Source organism: Echinops telfairi, unplaced genomic scaffold (genome assembly GCF_000313985.2).
Source record: "Echinops telfairi isolate 266 unplaced genomic scaffold, ASM31398v2 ScPeMD7_29;HRSCAF=101, whole genome shotgun sequence".
NCBI classification, from domain to species: Eukaryota; Metazoa; Chordata; class Mammalia; order Afrosoricida; family Tenrecidae; genus Echinops; species Echinops telfairi.
Genome location: NW_022103926.1, coordinates 9,830,741 through 9,853,326, shown reverse-complemented (window position 1 = coordinate 9,853,326; position 22,586 = coordinate 9,830,741). Strand labels below are relative to the sequence as shown.

At 44.9% G+C, this 22,586-nt stretch overlaps 1 protein-coding gene across 2 annotated transcripts in view; it reads right to left on the bottom strand.

The window, feature by feature from the left end:
* Positions 1-329: 329 nt before the first annotated feature.
* CRKL (CRK like proto-oncogene, adaptor protein) overlaps positions 330-22,586 on the bottom strand; it is a 24,406-nt gene continuing 2,149 nt past the window's right edge. Inside the window, exons 2-4 of one of the 2 annotated variants that reach the window (XR_006680025.1) lie at positions 12,582-13,047; positions 2,462-3,664; positions 330-2,100 (exon numbers count right to left, since the gene is read on the bottom strand). Coding sequence is in view for 1 of the 2 variants with exons in the window: in XM_004716328.2 (XP_004716385.1) it covers positions 3,530-3,664; positions 12,582-13,047 (601 nt within the window). In the remaining variant the exon portion in view is untranslated. Of the gene's footprint in view, positions 3,665-12,581; positions 13,048-22,586 lie in introns of both variants that reach the window. The other variant, XM_004716328.2, reaches the window with a different exon arrangement.

Here is a 22,586-nt window from a genome sequence, read left to right as displayed (position 1 = left end):
AAGGCGGGGGGGTTGGGAAGAAGAAATCCTAAATTCTCCTTGATGATGCAACATGTGGGCACTAGGGCTTCATCCTCAAGCCCCTGAAGGCCAAGGCTGAGTGCCAGGCTCCCCTGGAGCAGCCACCGCACCCAGGGAGCTTGAAACCAGCTGCTCTTTCTTACCTAAGGAGGCAGTATGTGGTCCTTTGGGTGCCTGAGTGACAGAAGGGGCCACACAGCCCCATCCTCTGAGAAACACCAGTGGTCCCAGGGCTGGCCAAAGCTTGGGAGACGCTGGAGCTGGGGACTGCTGGGAGCACTGTGCAGACACGGAAACACCACAGGCGCTGCCATCGCCACCGCCGGCGGATGTGAGTTTTATTGAGACAACGTACAAACAGGCCATGGGAAACAAGGGTCTTGGCGCCAGGACCAGTAACGCAAAATGGAATACAAAAATAAAAAGGCACTGAACTGTTAAGAAGAAGACACTCGATGGATTCTAAGAATATAAGTCATTTAATACTGTTAATCTTATAGCACAAAATAAAACAAGCTATGATCCTCAAAAATAATTTTAACAGCTTAACACAGAAAATATTATTGCCTGAAGTTGCTGATCTTTTAAGTTACAGGTCAAAGGGTTTTGTGGTGCGATGATGGTGTTGGTTGAGAACACACAGTGAAGATCGTCTCAGAAGCAAGGCCACGGCGCCTCCTGTCCCCGGGAACCGCCTCTGCTCCACCAGCTCAGTGGCCACACTGACAGCAGTTACCAGGGACCTGGCTCTCCAGTCCCCGAGGGTGGACCCTGAGGAAGAGCTCAGTGTAGTCCACAGAAGCATTAGTCTGAGGTCTTGGATTAAAACACTTGAGAAGTCACTCATCTGAAGAGGTTAATGAACATACTGTTAAAGGGTTAAATTATAAACACCTGGCACAAAGACACGGCATCCCTTTTCACAAACAGATGTTCATATTCCTCTGAGCCAATGTGACAAGGGCAGTGGCCTGGGGCCCATCCTGTCTGTAAACAGCTGTGCAGTGCCATGTTGGGTGGGTGCTTGGGCTCCAGCTGTCCTTTCCTGTGAGTCAGCGCACTGGCTCCGGGCACAGCAGGGGTCCATTCTGGGATCCCCAATGGGTCAAGTAGTGGGTCCTTCTCGTGGTTTGTGCCACATGGTGAGACCACCCAGCTCAGAAGCAACCCAGATGGCTCCCGTGGGAGGGGCCCTTCCCAGGGGAAGCAAGTTTTGATTCAAATGATCAAGGCCCTTTAAGTCCATGATTTGTTTTCTTCCCAAGTTAAAAAAAAAAAAAATCAACAGTCACACTCATCTCTTAAGTGACGCACAGTGGAGCAGAGGAAAGAGCAGTGACCAGTCACAAGACAGCCCCCAGGTGGCACTGCGTTGCGAGGTGCAGGTGGCAACTCCAGGCAGGCAGGGGACCTGGGCACACTGCCGCTCTTCCAATCAGGGTGGAGTGGAGGTGAAGAAGAAAGCAGATCTCCTGGCCTGAGTAAGACGGCGGGTACCCAATCAGAAGCCCCTCCTTTTGGCACAGATACCTGGTTTGGGCTGAGACCTGTGGGTGGTTCTGGAGAGGCTCTTGTGGGTGAGAGCCCCGAACTGACTCGCTTTGGGGCTGACCCTACATTAGAAAGGGGGTGGGCTCTGAAGGGCTCCACGTGAGGTGGGTACTGCCGACAAGGCTGAAAGGAACGCTAGCATTTCCTGCACACGGAGATGGCAGTGCCCAAGCTTGCGCACGCTAAGCCCCTCGGCACAATGTGGTTTCAAACAACCTGAGGGCTTGTGCCCTCTTTGAACAAAGCAGCATCTTCTGCCTTCTATGGAACAGATACTGCCAAGGGTGGAGTGGAGCCCGCTCAAGGCCGACATGGTGGGCGAGCAAGTTCGTTGGGTGGGCTCACAGGGAGATGTGTCACAGGCAGGCACCATCAGAGCAGAAGGCAGCCCTAGTTCCCATTGGACAGGGAGGGTTGATTGCTGTTTTCCAGGATATCCATGGCCAAGGTGATTCTTTTCCCAATGAACCATGAGTTTTGTCACAGGTGCACGTTCAGGAGTCTTTGCTGTAGCTTGATGAGAAACTGCTGCAGAGAGAAATGGAAGAACAGCTGCTTGGCGGTTCTGTCACCAGCATATGGTCAACACTGCCAACCCCTCTAAGTGACAGGGCTGTGGTGCCAGTCTCAAGTCAGCAAACAGCACTGAGTAACCTCTCCGTAGGTTGGTGTGACTCTGCGGAGTGGTTGGGAGGGAACGGTCGGTCCGGACCCTTTGTCTGTTTTGTGCACTAGACTTGGGCATGCATCTGTACTCGCTGGTAGGTGTAAGCCAACAGGGTAAAGTTTACTACCAAGCTGGCAGATGAGTTAAGGGTTCGCTCCAGTCACTACAACGTGTTAATGTCAAAGGCATTGGCTGACCTCCAGAACATGCTTTCCCGCTGACCTGAGAACGTAGTGGATGTTAAGACTCAGGAGCCAGGAGCAGCAGCAGCAGCAGCAGCAACAGCAGCGCCCAGCCTGGCAGACCTCAGAGAGCTAAAACAAATGCAACAATCCTACAAACCACTTTACTCTCCAAAGAAATGTTAAACTCCAGACCTTAAAGAAAGGCATCCACTGCAAAGCGGGGCAGGAAACCGCCTTACTTGTGATAAACAAGGACTCAGCCCCCAGCAAAGTAAGAAACCGTTTCCCCTATCGAGGATTTTGAGGACAATGCAGTAATCCAAGAGGCTGTGCACACACACTGCATGCCATGTTATGGGTTCTGGTTGGTTATGGTTTGCTAGGTGTCAGAAGGAAGTGCGATGGCACCACCAGGACAGTGAAGCCCAGGCCCCGCTGCAGCAGCCCCCTCCCCTCAACCCGAGTTACAGTAGTCTCTCTGGAAGCTTGGAGGCACATGGCATCCTTTGTGATGTCCTGAAAACCCAACATGCTGCTTCTCTGCCTGTTTAGAACACACACACACACACACACACACACACATACACACACACACATCTAACTAATCGGTCTTCCCAAACCAAACCAAAAGCAAAACCAAGCCAGATTTGGGGAGCTTAGGTCAAAATCTTCTCTTCTTTCAAGTTAAACGTCCTCTGTTTATCAAAGGGACAAGATGACGGCAGCTGGGTCCATTTGGTGGACCCCACATTCAAATGTCCCCCGCCAGACTCGAGAGCATCAGTCACAGTACCATCAGGAGAGGGAGACCCTCTCCTTGTCAACACCCCTTCACTTCTGTGCGCTTCCACTCGGATTTCCAGTTTCTGATCCAAAAGAACTCTAAAATCGGCTACTTGTTGACAGTACTATTATACAAATACCAGGAGGCAGCAGCCTGCTGTGTGCATTCCAGATGAGAGAGAGAGAGAGAGAGAGTGCCCATCTGCAGAGAGCAGGGAAGGGCGTTGCGATGCAGTGGGGCGGGCCCATGAGAGGAGGTGTTCCCACTTGGAAGGAGACTGTGACAGGCAGAACATGAAGCAACTGGAACAGGCAGAGGCCATCATTCATTCTCGTCTGGGTTTTGAGGGTCAAAGATCTTGACATGCGTAAAGGGGAAGAGCCCTTTGCGCCCATTCACCTCGCCTTCCCACTGGCCATTTATATTCATCCTTGTGACCTTCACGATGTCACCAACCTGCAGGGATGGAGAGAGAGGACAGTTAGCACTGTTTCTGCCAAGAAAATGAAAAGCCAGTTCATACGAGGGTACAGGCACCGAGAAACTATTTTTTGTCGGGTCTATCGTTCCCGCCCCGACAGTGCTCAGATGGAAAGCCGAGCTCACCGATGACACCTCTGATGGTAAGCATAGCAGCCTTCTCCTCTTTCTCCCTCATATTAGCTGTTCATGTCTACAGGATGGAAAGGGACATCTGACTCGCTGATGATGGTTCACTCTGCATAAGAAGGTACTGCTGTCACAGAGACCTGCCACGTGTGCTACCATCTCCAATCTGCTGCCCATCTTCCCTGCTCTGTGCAGCTTTTTGCATCTACTTGTAACTGTAAAAACAAATCGAACTCACTGCCATCGAGTCAATGCCAACTTACAGCAACCCTATAGGAAAGACAGAGCAGAGCAGCAACTGTGGAATTCCAAGACGGTAGGTAACTCTTTATAGGAATGGTGCCTGGCCAAAATTACTGAATGTGTGGATCATAAAAATCTATAGGGGCAAACGAAAATGGAAAAAGAGAGGGTGCCTGCCCCACCAAGCCCTGAGAACAATATTCTTGCTCAGAGCAGCCAATGCACAGAGATGACCAGAAGGCTGGCCCCACCACAAGACCCAACATACCTCACTGACCCATAGCGCTTTGAGGGATAACACTGGAGGCACAGTGCAGGAATTGTGCCCCATCTGACCCCACTCCACCAGTCGGAGCTGAAACGCTAAGGGCGTGCAACAGAGCAGCAAGGGGAGCAAAGCAATGGGGACTACCAAAAATAGACTTTGGGGCCAGGCCGTGGCACCCCATCAGACTCAACCAGAAAACACTCATAAAGGTCAACAAATAGGCCTTGAACTATTTATAGGCTTTTTGTTGTTGTTGTCAGTTTTTGTTGTTGTTTCTGTTGCTTTGCTCTTTTTTTGTGTGTGCTTATTATTGTCTCTGCATGTCTATCTAGATAAAATAGGTGGGATAAACAACCTGGAGGAGAAAACAACAGGACCAACGGTTCTGGGGGAACATGGGAGGGGGAGGCGAGGGGGGGTGGGGGGAGGAAGTGGGTGTTAACAAACCCAGGACAAGGGAACAAACAAGTGATCTAAAATCGATGGCGAGGAGGGCATAGGATGTCTGGTAGGGCTTGATCAAGGGCAATGTAACTGAGAGGAATTACTGAAATCCAAATGAAGGCTGAACATGATAGCAGGGCAAGAGGAAAGTAAAAGGAAATAGAGGAAAGAGCCAGGAGGCAAAGGGCATTTATAGAGGTCTAAATACAGGCATATGCATATGTAAATATATTTATATATAATGATAGGGAAATCGATTTATGTACATGTATTTACTTGTTAAGTATTAAGGTAGCAGGCGGACACTGGGCCTCTTCTCAAAGTACTCCCTTAGTGCAAGAACAATTTGTTCTATTAAACTGGCATTCCCCCATGCTCACCTTCCCAACATAATCGCTGAGGACAAAGTGGGTACATAAGCAAATGTGGTGAAGAAAGCTGATGGTGCCTGGCTATCAAGATATAGAGTCTGGGGTTTTAACGGCTTGAAGATAAACAAGCAGCCATCTAGCTGAAAAGTAACAAAGCCCACATGGAAGAAGCACACCAGCCTGTGTGATCACGAGGCGTCAATGGGATCAGATATCAGGCATCAAAGAACAAAAAAAAAATCATATCATTGTGAATGAGGGTTGTGTGTGGAGTGGAGATGAGCCAACAAGGGTGCAGTATAGCAATGATGAAACACACAACTTTCCTCCAGTTCTTTAATGCTTCCTCCTCACCACTATCATGATCCCAATTCTATCTTACAAATCTGGCTAGACCAGAGCATGTACATGGGTACAGATAAGAACCGGAAACACAGTGAATCCAGGGCAGATAAACCCCTCAGGACAATATTGAGAGTAGCGATAGCAGGAGGGGAAGTGGAAGGTGGGGGGAGAGAGAGGGAACCGATCACAATGATCTACATATAACCTCCTCCTTGGGGGACAGACAACATTAAAGTGGGTGAAGGGAAACATCGGTCAGTATAAGACATGAAAAAATAATAATAATTTGTAAATTATCAAGGGTCCATGAGGGAAGGAGGGTGGGGGAGGGGGAAAAAAAAGAGGAGCTGATACCACGGGTTCAAGGAGAAATAAAATGTTTTGAAAATGATGACGGCAACAAATGTACAAATGTGCTGACACAATGATGCATGTGAGGACTGTGGCAAGTTGTGCGAGCCCCCAATAAAGTGATTTTTTAAAAATCTATAGGAGAATCCACAACAAAAAGGAGGAAAAACAAAACAGAATTTCAAATTCTCATGGAGCCCAAACTTTCTGGAACCATGGTGAACCCCTAAATGAACCTCTGAAACTATTGCCTTGAGTTCATCTTTAAAACCTAAGCCAAAAATATGCCCCAAGTCTTCTTTAAACCAAACAACTATTTAGCTTAAACAGTAAAGAAGTCTGCCTTAAACATTACACTTTTAAAAGAAATACTTACTAAGGAACATCAAAAAATTCCTGGGAAAATTCCACAATCTTTTTTCATTGTCCCTGAACCTTCTGTAGTCCCCTCATATATTCAAGGCTGCAAATGCTGTTATTTTTTAAACATAATCAAGTACTCCATGAGATTTCTTTTCTTGGTTTGAAAACTCAGGGTTATAGTCTTTGGGGACAATTCAATCAACTGACATAATTAATTAGTTCATAAAGTTTATGTTCTACATTTTCATTTGGTGATTAATGTCCCAGGGGTCTGAAAGTGTGGAAGTGGCCATTTCAGACACTACTGCTCTTTATTTATCTGCAACAAGACAGAAAGAAATCCAAGAATCAGAGAAGGAACTGTTCTACAGGATGAAATGTCTCTAGGAACCATGGCTTCCTCTACCTTGAGAACAAAATAACTAGATGGTGCCCATCTACAGCTACATTCTGTTCAGGGCCATAATAAGACGGATTATGGAACCATGGAGACTGGAAAAAACCCCAAGACTACTGCCCTAAAACACTCTTTAATCCTTGAACCAGAATGATACATTATCAAAAGCATGACCGATGAAAGAACAGTTCTTCACTAAACGCAAGAACTTCTGCTCTGTGAAGAGACTGAAAAGAGACGGGGGTGGGGTGGGGGGTGGTCCCCTGAAAAACAAGTATCTTAATTCACGATGCTGAGACTATGTCCCTAGCGGCTTATCAAATGTAACAAATGTCAAAAGAGGAAACTGGTGAGGAGAGAGAAGAGGCAGGAGGGGGAGCTTCAAAAAGTTTGTGGGAAAATGGAATTGAGAGAATGGCATCTTCCCACAGACTTTTTGAAGCCCCTCATATGTAGGTGCACTTTCTGTAAACTAACAATGTTAAACACCTGAGCCATCCAACATGGTAAGCACTGCCTTCTTAGGGGCATGCATCAGAGGCCCCCAAGGTCTGAAGCCTTTGTTTTGTTCACTGCTGTATCCTCAGCCCCGACCTACCAGCCACGCAAGCAAGATCAGAGACATGTTTCTGGAGCTGCCCAAGTTGAGAGAGGAGGCCCAATGGATTTAGACACCACAAAAAGCTAAGAGCATTGCAAAGATGGCCTGATGAAATGCCCCAGCTTATCCTTACAGCTTGTCTTGCCCTTAGATTTATAGCAATTCCACCCTAAATCGATTCAAGCCTCACTTGCAACCTGAGAACTTATTCTTTTCCCCCACAATATATTTCACAGGAACTCTGGTCCTCCACCCACCCTAGGTATCCCCACCACTACCCCCAGCCTCCAAAACATCTCCAAATGTCTTCTTAACCCATTCTAGGGAAGTGTTCAACTGCAGCTCCACAGAGTACCATTTTCAAACATCAAATACTCATGACTATGTGTATCCAGGGGTAAGCACCATTCAGAAGGTGCTAAGAAATTTCCTCCCTCCCCTTTCCAGTCGAGAACGTGTACTGGAATTCAAGTGTTATGAAAATGTTGTTAGAGGGAGAATGAAAAAGATGTTCTAAATGATTTAAAAATCCACTGCTTATGGGACAAGGCAGGTTCCATGTTCCCAATGAATCGAGCTGGTAAATTCCTCTTAGTCCTTTTGCAGATTGTGGCAGCCCACCATCTCTCGCTCTGTGTCCAACATGCCCAGTGCTCTTATTTTCCTGCAGCAGTGCATGGGTGTTGTCTCATTCACACAACCTTCTCTCTGACAGCATTACCTTCTCCCACTTCACTAAGCTAACTTCTGTTCATTTTTTAAGACTCAGTTCACGGGTTACCTCCTCCCAGCTTTCTTGATCTGCAGTGCCCACCTACTGTCATCAACAACTCCCTTATCATTTCTCCTAACCTCTGTGGTCACAGCACTCACAACAGCTTGTCTTTGTTTACTCTTTCTTTTATGGCCAAACTCCTGGGGAGCAGGACGCAACAGGGCACACCCAGGAAGGCTGTGGGAATGGGCGATAAACAAATTCTCAGCAACTTTCAGAGCCAGGATGTAAAAAGGTAAGACTTGACGGCAGGCCCATTATCTTTCTGGAATCACACCATGTCTCCACAGTGTCACAGAATGCAACTCTGACTCCATGTGCTATTGTCATGACTCTCTTCTGGTCTGCTCTGCTTCAAACAATCTCTTCTGGTCAAGGACCTATTTTTGAAAAGAGCTACCTTGCCTCCCTGAACCTGAGAATGTTCTGTTGGGGGCAACTTGTTCCACATGGCCCTCACAGGCCAGGCACCAGGAACAAGGAGAGCTGTGCTATTCTCTGGGTATGGGGACATGCATTATCACTCATTACGATTCACATAACCAGAGTTCCCTGTCTTCTCACTTCTGAGAGAAGAGATGTGAACGAGAAAGAATAATAACTCAACGCAGACCTATTTTAAATTCTCTCTTCACTTGCAGGAATGTCCCTTAGACAATCAGATTTTATGAAGACAACAAAGCAACTTGTCAAACAATTTCAAGGCACAAACCTCCTATGTACTACTGTCCAGGGGCCTTGTTACTGGCACATTTTGTTCTACTTGTTTCACTGTTTCTCATTTTAATTAGAATACTTTCCTTGGTAACCTAATTGCAATAGTCCCATGAGGAAGAGTTGTTTTTAACATGATCCGACAGTTGGCGGTGTTCTAGCAGTTTTAGAAGATAAATAGACTCAGAGTGCTGAACCACTTACCTACGCTAGTCAAAAGTCCACCTACATACACAGACTAAAGAAGGCCAGTGAGAGGAGTGGAGCCCAGGTCTACCTCTTGGGCCCCATCCTCACTCTGTGAGCTAAACGTCTCTGGTGAGATTCAGATAGATGGGTTGGCATCACAACAAAGCTCTGGGTGTGACATCCCCTGGGGTTTAATGAGAGAAAATGCCCAAGTCAGTGTCCTCTTGAGCACCTTCAGGCCTTTAAGTGGCTCTGCTACAGAAACTCAGGGCCTTCTGTGCACTCCCCAGACCCCACCCAGAAGACAGGAGTTTCCCAACACACACTACAGAGCTAGAATCTGCAGACAAGAGCCCTCAATGGAGTCTGGTTTTAAACCTGACTACCACTAGACACTCCGTGGGAGAAAGATGAGGCTTTTTACTCCTGTAAAGAGTTAGTCTTGGAAACCCACAGGAGCAGCTGTGTCCTGTCCTGCAGGGTCGATACGAGCTGGCATGGACTTGATGGCAGTGAGACTCCAATGATAACTCCATTCCAGATATCCTGACTTGGGGGGGGGGGGGACGGACCCAAGATGCTTGCTGTTGCTCTGACATGATTGTGTCAGAGTGAGTTATGACTAGTTATATAAGAGGTAGTTATAAATAGTCAGTTAGTTATGACATGCAAGTCATTCCAACCCTGGTTCAGCCACCCTAGTGCCCACCCTGCACTGAGGTGGCAGATATCAGCTAAAGGCTGGAAAATTTTGGAGAAAAACTGCCATCAAGCTGATTGTGATTCATAGTGACCTTATAGAACAAGAGATGGAACTGCCAGTGTGTTTCCAAGATTGTAACTCTTCATAGGAGTAGAAAAACCTTTATATTTCTGGTGGTTTCAAACTGATGATCTTGTGGTGGTTAGTAGCCCAACTCATAACCCTGAAAGCTGGAACCCACTGTGTAAATCGGAGAGTCCCAAGAGTCCAGAGTACCCAAGCTGTTTGACAGTACTGAGGTGTAGACTGGGGGGTGCTTGTGTGGGGGGCAAGAAGGTGGGCAACTGCAGACTCTGTGACAGACCTTCAAGTGAAACCACATAGGCAGTTTACCTCAGGCTTAAAGACAACCAGAGGGGAGCCCCACAAAGAATAAACCACAGCTGCCCTCTTGGTGGTCAGGCTGCCTGTCCTGTGGGTGAGGTTTGCTCTTTGAAAACAACAGCATTAGTTACATCAACCTTCTGGATGGACCTGGGTTATCTCGCAATCTCCCTATCTCTGACTGAACAGTCAAACAGTCACCAACCTCATCTGAGTTTCTGTCACACGAGGGTTCAAACTGCCAACCTTGTGGTTAGCAGCCCAACGTATAAACACCCCACTATGCCACCAGAGCTCCTCCTTAGGGGATCTCTGAGGCCAGTTAAAATCATGGTAGAGAGATCAGCTCAAAAGGTTATGGCAAAGGGGTCACACTTTGATGGATTTTCTTGATCTATCAAGGGGTGATCAGAGGCTTGTTTTAAGAAAACAGAAAATTGCAGGGGTGAGATAAACGGCCAGTAAAGTTGCACCATGGGTCCTCTCCAACCCCCCACCCTCAATCATAGCAACGCACTTGATTGTTCTTTGCAACAAGCACTTACCCTATCCACTCTAAGGGCTTACCCTATCCACTCTATATTCCTGATCTGGACCCTGAAGGTGGCTTTTTGTTCCCTAAACTCAAAAGGACATTTCAAAGGAACATGATTTGAGTACCTAAAAGATGTCAAAACCATTGTTTTGATGTAATGCAAACTGAAGAACACATGATTCCTTGGGGAAAGGTTAGCGAGATGGAAACACCATCTTCAAAAGTGCACAGTTGTAGATGGAGGCTGTCAAGGAGCAGTGACTTCCTTGGCTGTTTCTGTGATCTTGGAGCCCATACGTTTTGACTCACCCTCAGATACAGACACTGTGATTTACACAGAAAGAAAATTAAGTTTGCTACTGAGTGACACTTCCACGACAGTGTATGGTTTACAAAGTACTTCCATAAATGCAATTTCATTTGGCCTTCCCAATAGCCAGCTAAGAAGGCAAAACAGAGACATTCGCTTCACAGGTAAAGGCAGAGAGCTCAGAGGTTAAGTGACTGTTCTTGGGGGACATGAGAAATGACAGAGAGGGGGGAACATGGAGGGAGGGAAAAAAATGAGGAGCTGATACCACGGGCTTAAGTGGTAAGCAAATGTTTTGAGAATGATGAGGGCAAAGAATATACAAATGTGTTTTACACAACTGATGTATGTATGGATTGTGTAAGAGTTGTATGAGTCCCTAATAAAATGACTAAAAAATGATAATAATAATAATAAATAAATTTAAATATTAAAAAAGAGAAAGAAATGACAGAGCTGGGACATCTTGGACAAAACCCCACACTCTTAACAATAACAGCCAGGGCTCACCTCACTGTGTGCATTTCATAGTTCAGTAAAACATCAGTTAAAAAGAAAGCATATGGAACATTCTTCTAGCACTCAGAACTGTAAAACAAACCCCAACTTTACAGTTTATTATCAGCTCCTGTCATCCCTGCCCCTTCAAGTCTTTGCTACCATGGAGTCCTTTGTATCTGATCACCTGAACTTAGCAAATGTCTCCCTAAACATCAACATGCTTTTATAAGCAAGAGGTTCACCAACATTCATCTTTAGGACTGGTTTGTCTTTCAGGATGCCATGGTAACAGGCTAATCTCTGGAAAGTTTATTTTTTGTTGTTTTTTTTAAAGTCAGTTAATGCATAGCTATAGGACAATGATTTAGAGATTGAAATACCAAAGTCTCTCAAATGCTATTATAATTCATAAAAAACCTCTAATAAGCCAAGCCTGCTATTATTTTACACCTATTCTTTGTCTACCTGAAAAGAAATTCTAGCCATTCAATACTGTTTCACTTCAACTGGTCACAGAGTTAGAAATGCAGAAGTGTACAAGTGGCTATTTTTTAATGTGAATTTCCCTCTGGGTCCTGTGTCCTTCTGAACCATCTTCTATTGCTGGAATGAAAAGCAGCTACAGTTTGCTTTCAAACGTGGGTACGTGCTGCACGGGCTCACTTTCAAGCGCTCATCTCAACTGACATTGCTGAGTAGTCCTCATCCTTTCCATGTGAGCAGGCTGTCACCCCAATAACCTCAAACCCTCACATTCCTCGAGATGAACTGCTCGTGCAGAGTTCTCAGTGGATACCCAAACTACCTGAAATCACACACACACACACACACACACAAATCCAAGGATAGGTGGGCCTTCACAGTTCAAAGCTGTATTGTTTGTGGGTCAACTATATTACAGCATATACTCGTGTATAAGCCGAGTTTCCCAGAACATTTTTAACGCAGTTTTGTGTTAAAATTAGGTGCCTCGGCTGATATTTGGGTCAGCTTATACTCGAGTATATACGGTAAAATGTGGATGTTCCACTGTGCAGGAGGTTCTCTGATGCTTTGGAATAAGGAAAGAGAGAAGGCTGAGAGCCTGGAAGAAAAACCAAGGATCAGGCAATCCCTTCATGACAAAAGCATGCTGTGATCTCCCTAGATCACTTGGTTGTCACAGCCCTGTGAATATAACCTGAAATGAGCAGCTATCACTGTGTAAAAACTCAACTAGAACTAAAAACCAAATGTCGAAGGGCAGCCCCACAAGCCATCTTTACTTTACCTCTAAGGCCAAGGCGGTCTTGTCATAAGCACAGGGCACTCTTTTCTGGATTGCTTTTGCAAAGACAGGTCCATTCTGTGTGGATGGCAAAGGGTTGATGGCTGCCCCAGGAGTACTGGGAACCGCAGGTAGAGGCGTTGCGGTCTGAGGTTGAGCATAGGCATGGGCGGGTTCTGGAATTCCGTAACTGTTGGAATTCCGGTTTCCGTGTTTCCCGTGTGGGGAAGACCTCACCAACTTTTCGACATAAGGGACAGGGATCATGCCGACCCGGCCATCCTTGTTCCGGGCACTCCACCACTGTTCTTCAGGCTTCTCAATGATGACGAGGATCTCGCCCTTCTTAAAGGGCAGGTCTTCTGCATCATTCCCAAGAAAATCATAGAGAGTCCGCACATACTCCAGGTTATCTTCTGCAGCAGGCAGGTTAGGGGCGGTCACTGATGCCAGGAGTGGGCTTGGATACCTTAAGTGAAACAGAAACATCACTTTTGAGAGAAAAATCTCTTTCTGCGTTAAGATTTCATAAACTGACAACCCTCCCATCTTCCCCTCCCCACCCCCATTGCGCACACACACACACCCCACCAAAAGAAAGAAAAAAAGATTTCACAAACTTTTAAATAAACCACTCTTCCCTAAGGACCCTGGGTGGTACAGCAGCTTGAGCTCTGAGCTATTAACTGAAAGCTCAGTGGTTCGAGTTCCTTGGCAGAGAGATGAGTTGACCCTGTGAAAACTGAGAGCCTTGGAGACCCTTGTCCTATAGATCCGAGGAGTCTGAATCCGTGGGTTTGGTGTTCTCTGTGACAATGAGTCAGATACCTCTCTGTATTCTCAGTTCTGTCACATCACTTTACTTTATGCACCCTGTTCTGCCTCCCCCCCCACCCCCACACAAAAAATCCAGAATATGCCTTTATTTTAAATGACATGCTAAATGCATTCATACACCTTTCCATCACTTTCACAAGACGGTCTTGTTTACATAGAGATACCTGGTCTGAAGTTACTCTTTAAATCTCAAGTTCAAGTTCAGTCTAATGGCCCCTTCCTTAAAAGGTCACTCCAAGACCTCAGCACACCCTCACTCCCTGCCCTGATCTGTGGCACATCTGCCCCTTTCCCCAGGGAGGGGAAAAGAGGCACACAGGGTCCTCTCACTGGCTGGACATTAAGATCATGCTGAGGGCCAATGACGGAGTCCTTGTGTCTCTCCAGATAGGAAAACCAGAAAAGTGCTTATCTACTTCCCAGAATTAAAAATAAAATAAATAACAGAAAACCCACAGTGCACAGCTCATCATGAACCTCCTTCCTCTTTGGGCTAAAAGACAATTCTTAGAGTCATGTGCAAACCAAAGATGAACCACCTGTCAGCTTGGATATTGATACTTTTTCAATTTAAAATCTCAATTGTGTTTAAGAACTGATATGCTCAATATCCAAGGAGATGAGAAATCCTGTGAAAAGAGATATAAACAAACATCTGGGGAGCTGATAGTCTATTCTTTTTTACATGGGTGCATGCATACTGACAAGCATTCTGAGCAGCGTTCTACCCTGTGGTATATGACTTGGCACCTAACAACAGTAATTCACATGCCCTTTTATAAGCATGAAATAGTTCAGAGCAAAATTTACATGCATGCGTGGAAGAATCAGTTCTATAGTGGGACTGTCTTGGTTCTGGTGACCATTCTTTATCAGCCAGGCATTTTATAGTGGGGATCTCTCTCTCACCATCACTCAGTTCTTTTAAGCTGCCTCTCTGCTTGCTCCCACAACACCTCTCCCTCTGGTCACACCTGCACTGAAAACCCTTTATCTATTATTAGACTTGAAAATGTTCAAGCCTCATCTCTCTCAGGATAGCACACCCATTTGATGACCGACCATTACCAGGCTGTCAAGGGGCACCTCATAAAAAGAATTCTTCGTTTTCCTCACCCTGGACCCTCTCTCCATTAAAAGCCCCAAGGCTGCTACTCTACCTTGATCCAGGTTCTTTAGGTTGCTCTCCAGGAGCGACTCTCCAGGCTCTTGTTCCACCCAGCCCCACACCCTAAACAGAGCAGTTGCTGACCAGCAAAACTTCACTGGCATGGCATTCTAATTTGTACAATACCCAGAATGCCTCAAAGGCAAGGAAAAAACCAAACAAACAAAACAGGTAGTCCATTCTGATGCAGGGAGACCCCAAAGGATCTTAGCAGCTGAAGTCGTTCAGAAACAGATTGCCAGGCCTTGCTTCTGTGTTGGCTATGGGTGGATTTGCACCTCCAATACCTTTGGCTAATGGCCAAATGCTTAACCGTTCCCTAGGACTGCTTCATGTTGGGTTCCCATTAGATGCTGTGAGTCTACACTCTGGTATGAGACACAGTAAGTCTTGAAGTTCCTGCTAATTGGATAGAAAATTGCAAAGACACAGGGAAACAATACACATTTACAGCTCTAGTCTTCTTTTCCTCCTGAAACACTCTAATTTCCCCAACTGACTTTAATTCTGTCAAACAGGCCAGGACAGAGCCTGTGTCCCACCTGACTCACTCTTGCCCCGATTTCACTGCTCCCCCTTCAACAATCGTAATAAGACAGCTGACTCTGGAATCACTGACATTCCCACTAGTAAGGGGGTGGTCCCTGTTACATATTAGAAGGAATTCAATGTTTCAAGAAGCCACGGTGGTATAGTCGTTATGAATTGTACTACAATTCACAAGGTCAGCAGTTCAAAACTACCTGCCGCTCCACAGGAGAAAGATGAAGCTTTTTATTGCCATAACAGTTACAGTCTTAGAAACTCACAGGGGCAGTTCTACCCTGTCCTATAGGGTCACCAGGAGTTGGCATCAACTCAATGGCGGCAAGTTTAGTTTTATAAAAATAGCTTTAGCCTCAAGGTCCTGTAGAAATCATCTTATTTGACCTACTGCCCCTTTTTCAGGAAGAAAAAAAAAAGATAATAATTTACTCAGCACCGCCCCCCCCCCGAACCCAGCAATGAAATAGTTTTGTACTATAGCCCATATTCCAAGATAAAGTATAAGTATCTGCTTTTGAAGTCCCCCTGGGTTGTTCCAGTATCACCCACTTTGGAAAACACTGATCTAGTCTATTTGGCAAATCTAGTCTATAAAGACAATTCTTACATAGGTGAACATTTTGTGGATGTGTCTTACAACACAAGAGAAAAGTTGCACATCAAATTGCTAGTGGTCATTTTCAGGTGAGAGGGACATAGACAAAAACTGCCAGAGACAAAACATATTTCCTGTATCTGAATCCACTTCAGACGATGTAAACTACTGATTAAAAGCAAGTCTAGGGTTTACTGCCGGAGTTGAATTTTATGCTGATCAAAATTCCTGGTAACGCTTCTCTCGTTCTCCTCATCATTAAATACCAAGCCTGAGTTCCCTTAAACATTGAGGAGAGGGGAGGGGGGAGGGAGAGACAGTGTAACAAGAGACAGTCCTGTGGTTCCCCTTTGTGCTCTCAGAGGTGTGAAGCCTGAGCCTCTTTCTTGCTCTGGTCAGCCTAAGCATCCCTTTTCTGCTTTACAGCATGATTAAAAAAAAAAGGTGGGTGGGTGGGTGGGAGGGAATGCAGAATAAAATTTCTAATTCTCAGAGACTAAACTTTCTGGGTGAGCCCAGGAAACTACTATCCTGAAATAATCTTTAAACTATAAAACAAAGGTATCCCCTGAAGCCATCTTAAAGCTCATCAACATTTAGCTAACCACTGAGCTTTATGCTCTTTGATGAATTTTGTATATGGTGTCAAACTGATAGCAATAGCTCAGCAGATTTGATTGGAACCTTAAGGAGCAGTGAGTTTATGTTAATTGGGAAGAGGCAATTAAAAAAAAACAGTGAAAACAGCTCAAAGAATGTAATCCAACTGAAAGTTATAAACAACTCAAAAGAATGTCACTGACTTAAAGGCAGGAGAGAACTTTTCAAGCGTGAAAAAAAAAGAAAAAGAAGACCGCGGACTTACACATGTGGAGACTTGAACTGGTGGATGGCTTGGCATGTCTATTCTCAACAACAAAATAAATGAGACTGTCAGGAGAATAAAGATTACAGTCAAGAAAATCCCATGAAGCTCTTCTGTTCTGTAACACATAGGGGTTGTCACGCATCAGAATGAAAAAGAGAAACAAAGAAAAGAATGGAATATTCCACAGAACTGAGAATCCAGAAATAAACTCACACACGTTTGATTTCGGACAAAGAAAATAGTCTCTTCCAACAAGCGGTGCTAGGACAACTGGACCTCCACATGGGAAAAGAATGTCGCTGAGCCCCTACATCACGTAACTTCACTGCCACTGAAACGATTCCCACTCACAGAGACCCAAGGGAGGGAAGAATTGTCTGAACGGGCTAAGGCTGAAATTTTTGCAGAAGTGAAGACCCACAAAGCAAACTCACTGTCACTGAGTTGGTTCCGACTCCTGGTGACCGTGTAGGACATGGGAGAACTGCCCCCCCCGTGGGGTTCTGAGCCTGTAACTCCTTGCAGAGTAGAAAGCCCGATCAGTCTCTTGCAGAGCGGCTGGTAATTTTGAACTGCCAACCTTGTGGTTAGCAGCAAAATGCGTGACCATTGCATCACTAGGGCTTCGTAGTCTGATTCCTGCAGCGGCTTGTGCGTTTAAACTGCAGATCTTCCTGTTAACAGACAAACTTAACCATGGAGTCGTACACATTTGAAAATTAACTCAAACTGGATCAATGACCTAAGAGAGAACTAAAGGGCTAATTATAAGAACTAAAATCATAAAACTCATAGAAGAAAACAAGGAAACACGTCCAGACCTCGTGTTTGATAATATGAACAGACACATGCACACCATGTTCATCAGGACACTGTTCACAAAAGGCAGAAGATGCAAACAACCTAAATGACCATCAGTGGAAGAAGGGGAAAATAGACTTTGGCACACACACAACGGAGTACCGCACATCTTAGAGAATGATGACTAGTACCTTAGAGGACATAAATTTGAAGGATATTATGCTAAGTAAAGTAAACCAAAACACAAAAGGACAAATAGTGGGTGAGACCACTGATAGATTCAACCCTCAGCTAATCAAAAATAAAAAGGTGGGGGGGGGGTATCTGTGTGAAAATCTGTTCTTGACAATAGATTTTCTTAAATTACGCCAAAAGTATGAACACAAGAATAGATGAAAAGAATCCCTACAACTCAAACAAAAACAAAATAAATGGACAAAGAACCTGAATGGACATTTTTCCAAAGAAACCTGCAAATGGCCTTTGTGCCCAAGGAAAAGATTCTCATTACACATAACCCATAGCCATCCACCTCAGAGTCACCCTACAGTGAGATCAGATCTGCTCCTTAGAGTTTGAGACCATCAACTTTGGGACTGTCTCACCTTTTACCCTTAAGAATGGCTGACGGGTTCAAACTGTTGACCTTGTAGTTAGCAGCCCAACACTTAACCCACAGTATTTGTGTGTATGTTTCTTTTTTTTTTTAAATATCATTTTATTGGGGGTTCTTACAACTCTTATAACATTCTATACAACAAGTATCAAACATATTTGTACATATATTGCATCATCATTTTCTAAAGATTTACTTTCTATCTGAGCCCTTGGTTTCAGCCCATTTTCCTCCCCCCACCCTTGTAACCCCTTGATAAATTATACATTATTATTGTTTTCCTTTTTAAATCATTTTACTGGGGGCTTGTACAACTCTTAACACAACTCATACATACATCCATTGTTGTCAAGCACATTTGACAATGGTTGCCATCATCATTCTCAAAACATTTGCTTTCTACTTGAGCCCTTGGTATCAGCTCATTTTTCCTACTCCCTCCCCACCCCACCTCCCTCACAAACCCTTGATAATTTATAAATTATTATTTTTTGTCATGTCTTACACTGTCCAACGTCTCCCTTCACCCACTTCTCTGTTGTCTGTTCCCCAGGGAGGGGGCTATATGTAGATCATTGTGATCAGTACCCCCTTTCTCCCTGCATCTTCCCCTTTCCCTCGTGGTATCGCTACTCTCATTATTGGTCCTGAGGGGTTTATCTGCCCTGGATTTCCTGTGTTTCCAGTTCTTATCTGTACCAGTGTACATCCTCTGGTCTAGCCGGATTTGTAAGGTAGAAGTGGGATCATGATGCGGGGTGGGGTGGGGTGGAGTAAAGACCTAGAGGAAAGTTGTATGTTTCATCATTGCTATACTGTACCCTTACCGGCTCATCTCCTCCCCACCACCCTTCTGTAAGGGAATGTCCAGTACCCACAGATAGGCTTTGGGTCTTCACTCGACACTCCCCCTCAATCATAATGATATGATTTTTTTGTTCTTTGATGCCTGGTACCTGATCCTATCGACACACTGTGATCACTCAGGTTAGTGTGCTTCTTCCATGTGGGCTTTGATGCTTCTCAGTTAGATGGCCGCTTGTTTACCTTCAAGCCTTTAAGACCCCAGATGCTATATCTTTTGATAGCCAGGCACCATCAGCTTTCTTCACCACATTTGCTTATGCACCCGTTTTGTCTTCAGCAATCGTGTAGGGAAGGTGAGCATCACGGAATGCCAGGTTAATACAATAAAGTGTTCTTGCTCTGAGTAACCCACAGGGCTCCTTTCATTCTTTGTTAGAGATACAAATGAAAACAACTAAGAGATCCCATTTCACACCCACTAGAATGGATTTTTTTGAGGGGTGGGTGTGGGTGTAATTTGTACTACATTATCACTGTGGGTTCAGTGTTGGAAGCAATTCCTGAAGAAGGGTAGGTATCATGCTAGGTAAAGCAGCGAGTCAATGAAAAAGGGGACACTCCTCCATGTGACAGACTGACACACAGTGACTGCAACAATGGGCTCAAGCATGGCAACAGTAATGATGCCACAGGGCACTTGGCGGTGTTTCCTTCTGTTGGACACAGGGTTGCTGTGAGTTAGAACCAACTTGATGGCACCAAACAACAGGATAACAACTATTTGCCAGAAAAACAAAACAAAACTTGAAAACAAGTGTCCCGGAAACTGTAGTGGCGATGTACATTAGACATTGGACTGCTAACTTCAAGGCTGGCAGCCCACCACTGAGCTCCACAGCAAGCAGATGAGGCTGTCTGCTCCCCTGAAGATTTACAATCTGGGGAAAACCCTGAGGTACAGTTCTACTGTGTTGTACAGGGTCACTATGCATCCGAATCAATTCAATGGCATTGGGTTTAGTTTTTTTTGGTGGGGGTGGTGGTGGGGGGAAGGGAACCCTTTTGCATTGCTAGCGGGAATGTATACTGATGTCGCTTCTGTGGAAACCAGTTGGGAAGTTCCTAAAAAAGTTACACACACTCCTGGGTACATACTGGTACTTAAAAGACATGAGAGCCCAGGCTCAGCTACTTATACACCACTATTCACTGCAGTGGTATTATTAACAGCCATCTAAGTGTCCAGCAGAGGAATAAACAAAAGGTGGTATATACAACGCTTCCAAAAGTTCATAGGAAAATTCCACTATCTTTCAATTCCATTTTTTCATGAGCTTTTTGAAGCCCCTTTGTAAGTACAATGGAGTATTATTCAGTCATGAAGAGAAACAAAGCTAGGGCATCAATCAACTTTGAAAACATGCCAAGTGAGAGGACTCTGACATTAAAGAGCAAATATTGGATTGCATGATTCCATTTATATGAGTTATATGAAATAGGTAAATGAGACAAAAGTCTATTAGTGGTTACAATGTGTTAACGATGGGGTGAGGAATTGGGTACACAGTTCCTGTTTGGGGTAATGGGAAAAAATTTTTTTTAAGAATACTGGTGATGCTTGCACAACATGGTGAATGTATCAAATGTCACCATACATACTCGAGAAGCCCTGGTGTTTGGTGGGTTATGTGTTGGGACACTAACTGTGTGGTCGGCAGCTCAAAACCAAAAGCCGCTCCATCGGGGAAAGGCACAATTTTCTACTCTTCAGGAGTTACGATCGCAGAAGTCTATGGGGCAGTTCTCCCCTGTCAAAGAGGGTTGCTATGAGTTGGAACCAACTCAATGGCAGTGGGTCTGGGTATATACTGTAAAATGGTTAAAAAGGCAAATTGTTAAATATATGTCACCACAAGAAAAGTTTTAATTAAGAAATTGTCCAATATTAAAACAACAACAAAACTAGAGAACAAAACAAGCACCAGGCCTTAAATCCAGAGGTAGACACTAAGGTTAGGCACTTTAACTCAGCAAAATAAAGAACCATGAACCAAGAAGCACGAAACACAGGCTTCAGGGGTCAATTTAACCAACTTCATTTATTCTGTTTGGAGCACAAATCAGCATCGCCTGTTTAACATTAGGCCAAGGCTCTTCTAGCTGTCCAATGATAAATTTTTGTCAAAGGCTACTGACATGTCAAACCCCTAATGTCAAATGGACCATGTGGAATTTCTCACATGGGAGAGAGGAAATTCAGAGATAACAAAGTACATCTGGCCAGGACGCACTTCGGTGTGTGCACTGTGACTGCTCTGAGATTGACAAGGAAAGCACACCTCTTATTGACAACAATAGGCTGGGGGTGAGAGCAGAAAGCAAGCAAGCTGACCATGAGAGGGAAGGCAGGTAAGCAAAGGAACTACACAGGTGAGATTTCCACAGAGGAAGTTAAAGGCATTCCGTGAGGAAACCAAAACCGGGGAACAAAGTTGTAAAGGGATGGCAACCAGGGGACAAGGGAGCAGATTCATGGGGCTGCACATAAGGATGGGAGGGGTTGGGCAAGCCAGGGTGACAGAAAGATCCATGTTGCATCTGGGAGGACGCCTGTATGAAAAATGTGGCTCCCAATTTTGTGGGGAGTGGAAGCCACTGCCCCATACTTTTTTTCCCTTCTAGAAAGGACCACAGTATTAGCACCAACTTCTTGAAACCCCTGTATATGATAGAACCTGCTACCTCCAATGTGAGCACAAAACCTTGCCTATAACGTCGCTTAATGAATGCCTGAAATCAATTATAAAAGTCACCTTCTCAAATTAGGGCAGTAATTTATTATGACAATCTCATTACAGCGGCCCTAATAATCCTGCCCAACTTCTCCTACTGAAATCGCATATGCTCCAGGTTGACAGCATCTGTAGCACTGGGTGATGCCAAGGGTTAATTAAGTGTTGAACTGCTCACCTCCGGCTTGAACCCACTAGAAAGAGCTGAGTCTGCCTCCACCAAGAGCGACACCCTGGGAAGCCCTAGTTGGCAGTTCTATTTGAGTGGGAGTAGGGCTCTGAGTTGGAATGGACTTGATAACCATGGTTAGGTTTGCAGGTATTTTGGGGGTGGGGTGGGGTAGGGTGGTGGTGACCGGGAGCAGAGCTGAACATTTCCCCAACCCCAACACTGTTCATTATACAGTATTTGAGCAACACATTCTGATCATGCTTCCTCTGTCCACTTGTTATGACACGGTCCTGACTTTCTTTTGTGTTTCTCTATTCAACAGGAGAAAACTGTGGTTCCAGTTGGTGCTTCATTCACTCACTATAATCTCTCTCTCACTGCCATCAAGTCAATTCTGGCTCATAGCAACTCTATATCAGCTTTTAACATTTAAAGCGCATTGGTAAGTTACCTATGAAAACTCAGAAATGTCTTATCTCGAAAAACCTGTCCCAATGACCTGTCCTCTTAAAATAGACACAAGAAACTAACTAGACAGTGAGATACTTGAAAGAATTCTCGGCAACTTCTTCAGCTCATATTTGGCATACTTTAAAAACTATCTACTTCTCCTCAGGCAACCTGATAAAGCACAAGGGACTTCAAAAAGTTCATGGAAAAATGGAAATCATAATGGCACTGTCCCACCTGCATTTTTAAGCCACTCCCCTGCCCTCAGCACTTATTATAGCAAAGTAGAGCAAACAGTTAAATACTGCTTGCAGTATTTGGAAAGCAGTCCAGGTGGTGTAGATGACTAAAGTTGG